The sequence below is a fragment of the Cervus canadensis genome, chromosome 27 (genome assembly GCF_019320065.1).
Source record: "Cervus canadensis isolate Bull #8, Minnesota chromosome 27, ASM1932006v1, whole genome shotgun sequence".
Lineage (NCBI taxonomy): Eukaryota > Metazoa > Chordata > Mammalia > Artiodactyla > Cervidae > Cervus > Cervus canadensis.
This window is the reverse complement of record NC_057412.1, coordinates 32,994,020-33,003,398: the sequence shown is the minus strand read 5'-3', so window position 1 is coordinate 33,003,398 and position 9,379 is coordinate 32,994,020. Positions and strand designations below refer to the sequence as shown.

The window sequence follows — 9,379 nt, the reverse complement described above, 5'->3', positions numbered from 1 at the left end:
GAAGAAGAATTTATTTTTTCTTTTGATTTTTAAAAATTCTTGTTTTCTCTAAAAGCCAGAAATCAATTCCAGGATCTTTGCCATGATATATTGGGTACCTTTCATTTACTCATTCCACACCTTTAATATTTATTGAGGTACTGCTACAAATAAATCATAACAAAGTGATTATGACAACAGGGCAGAATAACTTACTCTTGTAGTGATGGTAACAAGACTGCTTCTTTCTGACTTCAAAGGAATGATTCTAATGCCCAAGTATAACTCTGAATTGAAATTGATACTGGGTTAGTTGTTTCATCAGAGCAGTGGGAAACCAGAGGATGAAGGAAAAATTGTTGCTTGCACTTACCTTATTGATATAAAGTCAATGAAACTTATAAGCATTGAAACAATATCCTAATATTTTCACCTCACCTCTCACTGTGATTCTGATGGTGAACGTTTTGGTGGTTATTTTTGCCTAGGCAAGTAGAAACAAATATGGTGCAAATTTACAAAGTGGTGTATTTGTGCAGAAATTCACAAAGCCCAGTGTTTAAAGAACATTAAAGGTCATCAGAAAGGTCCCAAAATTATAGTGACATAAGCTAACATTCTCAAATAAGAGCTTTGCATTGCTTCAGTCTATGAAACAAAATACTAATTTTTAAACATACCAAACATACTTGATATAAACAAACACATGAGCAAAACTACATGGTGTAAAAAACCCACACCAGTTATAAACTAGAACTTAGCATACAGGCACTTGCTTGAAAACAATTCAGTGTTACTGCTGTAAAATGCTCCACCCTAATCTATAATTGCATTTAGACAAAGATATTTGGTATATGCATCAAGGTTAAGTTCTGCTTGAATTAACTGTCAGTACCTCAAGCCTGGATTGTTAGAACCTCTGGATTGTCTTCTAGTCTCTCAACTACAATAGACTTCAGACCACTGCCGGATTCATCTAACTAAAACATTGAATGGCTCCCCATTGTCTAATAAATTAAGAAATCATCACCCTGGCATTTGAGGCTCTCCACAATATGGTACTGATCTAACACTCTGACATGCGAGCCCTCCATTCCAACTGCATGGTGTTTTTCACTGTTCCCCAGATAAACAATGCTGACTCCCTTCTCCATAACCTTGTTTACGCTGTCATTCTACAGATGCTAGACGTTCACGGAAAAACACAGATCTTTGATGAAACTTTCCTACGCTTTCCTTCCCACAGTGATTTTCCTCTGAATCTTGAGCCATTTTTTCAACCAGAACACTATTGGTATGTTGGTCCTGAGAACTCCTGCGTCGCAGGCTGTCCTGTGCAGAAGGTTTCGGAGCATACTTGGCCTCTGTTCTACTGGTGGCCCTACCAGTAGGAGTCACCCCCTCAGCAATGACCAGCAAAAGTGTCTCCAGACACTGTGAAATGTCCCCGATGGGGGCAAAAGTTTCCCTGCTTGTCCCAGACCATTATTGCTTGTATCATTTATGTTGGCATTTAAAAATATCTCATATGTATGTATCTTACTTCCTAACCTAGATTGTTTTAGTATAAGTATTGTGTCTTACTTTATTTTGAATCCCTTATAGAGCACTGTAGTGAATACTCAATAAGTACTTAAAACTTAAATGAGTGAGTGAAAGTTACTCAGTCGTGTCTGACTCTTTGCGACCCCATGGACTATACAGTCCACAGAATTCTCCAGGCCAGAATACTGGAGTGGGTAGCATTTTCCTTTTCCAGGGGATCTTCCCAACCCAGTGATCGAACCCAGGTCTCATGCATTGAATGCGATTCTTTATTAGCTGAGCCACAAGGGAAGCCCAAAACTTAAATGCTTAGTATCTAAAAGTTAGAAGGAATGTGAAAGATCATTTGACCCAACCTCATTTTTTTAACTGTGGAAATTCAAAAATAGGAAGTAAAACTAGTTGCACAAAATGAATGTGTGTTGGCAGAATAGTTCTCTTCTACCCAATCAGGTAGTATTAATATTGTAGTATATTTCTTCTGAGTTTATTATGAGAGACTTAGTTAATTTCACATCAGCATGAGCAAACACTAGTCTATAACTTTATTGAAGGTTTCCTTCTATGACTTTGCTTTAATAATGTGCATATGTTTTATTAATACCCTTATATTTTTATATTTAATGAAAAAAGAAAAACCCTGATATAAGAAAGAGCCCTTAACATCATGATTGAAAGATCAGAGTTTAGCATGTATAGCTGTGTAGTCTTCAGGGAGCCACTTAACTTCACTGTGTCTCCAATCTCATCTTTAAAACTCTTATTCTGCTAAAAATAAAATAAACTCCTTTACAGAGGAAAAACTATCTTGTTGTTGCTACCATATCCCCAGTACCTGGCACAAAGTATGACATTCACCAAATATTTTCTGAATGGCTGACAAACTGGAGATATATTAAGGGCTTATTTTAACTTATCCTGAGAATAAAATGAGACCAAAAGAATTCTGGAGAGTGTGAAGTGTTAGACAAATTCAAGATATTTTTATGCTTTAAAGGTCTAAGCAATTCATATGTTTAAAAATAGTAAAGTAAGAAATCAAAATTAAAATTTGTGAGATGTTGCAAAGCAGTATACTTTGGGGAAAATATCAGCATTAAATGCCTGAATTAGAAAAGAAGAATGTTCCTGTATTAATAAACTCAGCTTCCATCTTAAGAATCTAGAAAAAGAATAAGCAAAATCCAAAGTCAGAAAGGAAATAATAATGATCAGAGCATAAATCAATAAAATTTAAAAATGGAAAATCAAGTGGGAAAAGCTAATGAAATCAAAAGTTGGTTCTTAAAAAGACACTCCACACCATATGTTATCAAAGAAAAGCAAATTAAAAGAATCAGCTACTACTACACACCTATTAGAATGGCCAAAATTCAAAAATTGACAACATTAAATGCTGTTGGGGATATGGAACAACAGAAATTCTTATTCAGTGCTGGGGGGAACGAAAAATGGTACAGCCACTTTGGAAGTCTGGAAATCAGTTTGACAGTTTTTTTAATAAAACTACATATACTCTTACCTGAGTTCCAGAAATGATACTTCTTGGTGTGTACTCAAAGGAGTTGAGTATTTATGTCCACACAAAAACCTGCACTGGGGTATTTATAGCAGCTTTATTCATAATTGCCAAAATTTGGACGCAATCAAGATGTCCTTCAATAGGTGAATGGATAAATTGTGTTACATCCAGACAATGGAATATTATTCAACACTGAAAAGGAATAAGCTTATCAATCATGAAAAGACATGGAGGAATGTTAATGCATTTTACTAAGTGCAAGCAGGCAATCTGAAAAGGCTACATGCTGTATGAATCCAACTACCTGACATTCCAGAAAAGGCAAAACTAAGATGACAATAAAAGGTCAGCAGTTGCCAGAGGTTAGGGGAAAGGAGGAACAGACGAAGCACAAAGTATGTTTAAGGCAGTGAAAATACTATCTACTACATAATGAGAGATACCTGTCATTATATCTTTGTCCAAACCCACAGAATGTGCAACATTAAGAGTGAAGTCGACTGTATCTTTGGGTGATTTTGATGGGTCCATGTATGTTTATCCTTGGTAAAAATTGAACCATTCTGGTGAGAATGTTGATAATGCGGGAGGCTATGCATGTGTGGGGGAAAAAGTATATAATTTTTAACTGTCTTAATATGAACATATGAATATGTCTTAATATGAAACTACTCTCAAATATGAACAGCCAGTCAAAGATCACCTGACACTGGTGAAAAGCCTCTAACAAAAGAAGAAATTGGAGACAAAACAGAAAGCATAAATAAACTATACTATCCTTGGAGACTGAAGAGACCTTTGAAATTAGAAAAGGAAAAAAAATTCAGAGAAAAAAAAATAAAACTAAAATTTTTAAAGCTCATTAAAAAATAGGATGAGAAATAAAATATATTTAAAATATGCCTTAAGTTTCAGGACTCTCAGGAAGTGCAGGGGGAAATGATGGAAATAAGGAAATACAAATAAGAGTATCAATACAGAGAATCAACAAATAGTTAAGAGCTCCAGGAAAAAAAAAAAAAAAAGCTGGAGAAAATGAGAGTCAAAAAATTGATTCAAAAATTTCTGAGAACTCAGGATTTGGGTTTGAAATTGAAACCAGCGCTGCGCTGTGCTTCGTTGCTCAGTTGTGTCTGACTCTGCAACCCCATGACTGTAGCCCACCAGGCTCCTCTGTCCATGGGGATCCTCCAGGCAAGAATACTGGAGTGGGTTGTCACGCCCTCCTCCAGGGGGTCTTCTCAACCCAGGGATTGAACCCAGGTCTCCTGAATTGCAGGCAGACTCTTTACCCCCTGAACCACCAGGGAAGCCCAAGAATACTACAGTAGGTAGCCTACTCCTTCTCCAGGAGATCTTCCCAACCCAGAAATTGAACCAGGGTCTCCTGCATTGCAGGCAGATTCTTTATCAGCTGAGCTACCAGGGAAGCCTCAAAACCAGCACTAGATCAAATCAAAACCCTTAGCCATCAGCGGGCGCAGGAGATGCCATTCCCAGCACCTCTGAGGTCGGCCTTCACAGCTTTTCTAGAGAGTAATCAAACAGGTAGACCTAGATCTCAGTAGGCGAGTGACCCTGGTTTCCCTTTCTAGCTGTGCTCTGGAGGATTAGTGCAGCCAGACAGAAGGATGACTCTGAAACAGGACCTGATAAAGTTAGAGAAGCTAGGAATGCCAACCAGACCCATAGAATATTTCATACCTGGAGCTAATGTAGTCTGTATTCTTGTCAAGTGTGCCTCTCTTTACAATCCAACTTCTCTTTATATAAAAGGAGGAGCGGGAAAGAGGTAGTGTCTTTATTATTGTTATTATCATTATTATACCGCGTGATAGGAAGACAGTGCTAACGATTTTAGGCAGTGGACTATTTTTATTTTTTAAACATCACTCAGTCAGCTTACAAGGACAGCACATAGAGGGAGCCTGACACCACTGTACAGCCTTCAGTCTGTTTCCACAGATGATCAGGGCTCCCCCGCTTCCCCTCCCTGCCACCACCCCTCACCCTGCATTATAGACAAAGCCGTGGGATCTCTCCAGCCTAGGGCAAGGCTTGAGATGTCTTCTTCCTTCCTCCATACTTTAGATTAAGCTTTTACCCTGAGGCCCTTGTTAAAATGCACATCTGTCACCTAGGAGATTAACACAAGAGCCCATCTGTTTGGTTCAGAAAGCTGGCCAGTAGCAGCCTGACACCAAGCTCCTAACAAGAGCTCAAGACAAGCTCTGCTCAGGGCATCCTGAGCCGAGGCCCTGACTTGGTCATGAACAGAGCTGGGTCCCAGGACCATCTCAGCTACTCATGTGACAAGCCTCAGCTTCCCCAGATTCATTTTTTTATCAAAGACACACTCTACCCACAGAACTGTACTCAACAGAATTGTGCTCACAGACCTCCAAGATTCTGTCCCGCCTTAAAATTCAGTGGCTCTATATTCTGAATAGAATATATACTCTGACACCTCAGTCACCAAGAATAAGATTTGATTTTTTTAAAGGATAAATACTGTATTTTACATATCCATATAATATAACTGCATATGTAATTTTTTTTAAATGCAAATAATTCCAGCTGGTTAAATTTAGAATGCTTATATTAAAACCAATTCAACAATACTCTCTGGCACGATTCCCAGAACATTTTCATTTGATTGGGAATTGTTTAAATTTTAATTCATTTTAAGCCCTTCTTTCTCCCGATTGTGCTCCTCTTAGAAGGTCGCATTTGAAATATTGACTGCAATTGTACAGACTCTCTTATTAAATCATGGATCTCAGCAGTGATACTGCTACCACGTGGATGTTCTCTGGGTCACATGGAGAATGTGTAGTGGGGTAGAGAAAATATACTAATATGATTATGAATTGTTTTTGTGGATTCCCTTTTCCCTCCAAGAGCACCTGCCAGAGGCTCACTTCTGCCCTATATAAGGATCAATACTAACATGCTCTTACTCATCTGATCTTTCCCCTTTCCCTTTTAAAACATTTAAGATAGCAGCAAAACTGTCTTCCCAAACACTTCTGTCAGTACAAACTCTAGAAAAGCACAGAAAAATCAAATCAAACTGTGCAGATTCCGTTAAGTCAAACAGGTTCATTTCCTATAAATTCATGATCACACTGCTTTCCCTTTCCTGACTGGCGTTTTGGCTGTACTCTCAAATTTTATTCACTCTGGATCCCAATTTCCACTGGCCTTAGGAAGAGAAAGTAGAAACGGTGGGAGCAGAGGCTGGGAGAAGGGCTGTAGACAGGGCTCCCAGTGGATGATGAAGCTCTGTTTTGGATACAGAGCCTTCCTGCATCTTTATACCTGGCTTTTACCACTCTGTACAACAACCAACTTACACTTTTTCTTAACAACTCTTTCTGTCCTCCTACCCCTTTACTGACCCAGCCACTGCTGGAGACTGAGATTCACCCTTTTAGCCTAAGAGCTACAGTCCTTTATAGCTATATACCAGGCACTGAGTTAGCCATTTCATATAAATTTTATCACTTAATCCTTAGACAGTCTTACAAGTCAGGAATGGCCTTGATTGTTCTAAAACTAGGGAAATTGAGACTGGAGAGTTTAAATAACTTGCATAATGTCCAAAGACAATACAGAGTTGAGGTTAGATGCATACTCAGTTCTGTCCCACTGTTTAAAATATGTATTTATGTAAAATGAATAATAGCCAGGAGGTAGTATTGGATAAGCACAAAAGTGATAAAGCCAGTACTATGGTTTGATCAAAAACTACATTAACATAACATCCATATGTCTACAGAAAAAACTTAACTAATGACTTCCATGATCTCATATTCCGTGATTGTAAATGGCATATTGTCAAACTAAGGAAAGCTTTCAGCCATAAGTAACAGCCCAATTTTTACTGGCCAAAACACATCTTTCTCACACACAATGAAGTCTAGAGCCTATGGCCACACTAAAAAAGTAAACTGAAACATGTAAAGCTAACTTTAATAATATATTATATTTTCCCCAATTTATCCAGCATATTATCATTTCAACATGCAATCAACATTAAAAATATAAATGATATAATTTTCTGTATTTTTTATACTGTCTTTGAAATCCAGCATGCACTTTGTGTTTACAGTATATCTCAATTTAGACTAGCCACATTTCAAGTGCTCTTAGCCATTTGTGGTTAGTGACTACCATACTAGACCAAAGGGTAAGAGAAGTTACTGCTGGAGTTAGATTCCTAGTGGTTGTCAGAGCTTTCTCCTCATATTTAGCACCTCAGATTGACAAAATGGTTACCAAAATACCAGACATTGCATCAGTATACAAAACAAGAAAATGGAAGAGGCACCACTAGTAAAATCCTTCCCAGAATACCTCTATTTACATCTGTGAACTATTTCCCAACATAACCCTTCATCACAAGAGGGGCTGGGAAAGTAGAAAAATTAAATTTTTCTTCTGATTTTCAGTGGAAGTATAAGAATATGGTAAGTCTCCTATATACGAATGAGTCCCTTTCAAACAGCACATATATAAGTCCAATTTGTTCATAAATCCAAGAAAGTTAACCTAGGTACCCAGTTTTTATAGATAACATCAGACATGTGAACTAACTTAACACGACTGGACATGCGAATGCATGTTTGCATCTTTGAAAGTCTGCAACTTGAAGGTTCATATGTAGGGGGTTTACTATAAAGGGGTTGGAAATAGAAATATATTTACTAACTGGCTAGCTCAGCCATAGGTATTAATTTAAAAAAACAAAAAAGACTGTATTTTAAATAAAAAGACATTCTAAAAATTACAGAAATACGCTCTGCTTCATTTCTGCAATATTTATATATTATTTAACTAAATGACAAACGAGTCTTCCTTTCAGAATAATACCTATATAGTTCACTCATACCATTTTCCAAAAGAGAGAGAGATGGAATATAAGGAATAAAGCATCTGGAGAGAAGAGTGGTTCTAAAGATGAAAGTATTGACCTCACTTTCCCCCACATCTTTCCATGGAGAACCTTTTATGAATACATGAGTGCACATAACTGAACACCAAATGTAACACTATCTACTCAAATTCCTCTAGAGCTGCTAATGTCAATGTTCATTTTAATACATCACAATGTATGAAAGTGAAAGTGAAAGTTGCTCAGTTGTGTCTGACTCTTTGCGACCCCATGGATAGTCCATGGAATTCTCTAGCCCAGAATGCTGGAGTGGGTAGCCTTTCCCTTCTCCAGGGGATCTTCCCAACCCAGGGATTGAACCCAGGTATCTCACACTGCAGGCAGATTCTTTACCAGCTGAGCTACAAGGGAAGCCCAAGAATCACAATGTACATGCTGCTCACAATAGTTTATAATTCTTCCCAGTTATCTCCTTCCAAAACAAAATAGCAATAAATAGATCTAAAATAATACCATCTTATCAACAAAATTTTGTGGATACCTTAATGAAAAGGAAAAAGATCTTTAACTTCAGAAAAATGAATAATACATAGCTTTGAAATAATTAACATTGGAACTTGAGTAACAGGAAACAGAAGCAAATTAATCTAATATTATATTGTAGATAGTTTGAATTCCTCTGTCTTATTGTACAGATACTAAATATCATGGCAAACCTAACTATTGTCTTCTAAAGTATTTCTGTATGTTCTCTCTTCTCACAAAGATCCTAAAAATATTCTGTTATCTTAAACCATGATATGACACGGCATATTCTATTTAATGGTAGAAAACTAATCTATGATAAACTCATTCCATTTTGTATAAATTCAAGTTGGTACTCTGTTTATTCAGTTTTAAATATGCACATACATGTATATGCAAGCTTTCATATAACTAATCCTCTGAATATTCAAAGAGCCCACTAGGTCATCTAATGGGATTGTGTGAAGTAAAGTTGCCATGAACTGGAATATAGGGCGCACTGCATGAGCTGACAATTAACAAGGATAAAATTCCTCAGATGAAAACATGAATGAGTTTAAACCATCAGAGAAATTAGGTCAATAACATAGTCTTTAATTATAATCTCCTGAGATTTGCATTCTGAAAAGGAGTAGAAATCCTCGGATTCTGTATGAGAAAGAGGAGAAAGAGTAATCCCATTATAACTTCACTAAACTGTAGCAATTGAGGTGAACTTTGTACAACATCATATGAAGGACACGTGTTGACCTCACCACAACTAAGCCCCAGTTTCAAGAGATTCCTATGATTGTTGCTTAATACATTAAAAACCAAATAAAAGAACAATTTGTGCAACATAATATTACCACTAATACCATTAATATCACTTGAAATCCTCTGTTCTTTTTAAATGTTTGACAGCATGTCAA

At 37.0% G+C, this 9,379-nt stretch overlaps 1 protein-coding gene across 1 annotated transcript in view; it reads right to left on the bottom strand.

Annotated features, from left to right (window-relative positions):
- Nucleotides 1–1,149: 1,149 nt before the first annotated feature.
- Nucleotides 1,150–9,379, bottom strand: part of LOC122428662 — a 35,142-nt gene continuing 26,912 nt past the window's right edge. The window contains exon 3 of the mRNA XM_043448683.1: nt 1,150–1,447. Within this exon, the coding sequence (XP_043304618.1) occupies nt 1,150–1,447 (298 nt within the window). The remainder of the gene's footprint in view (nt 1,448–9,379) is intronic.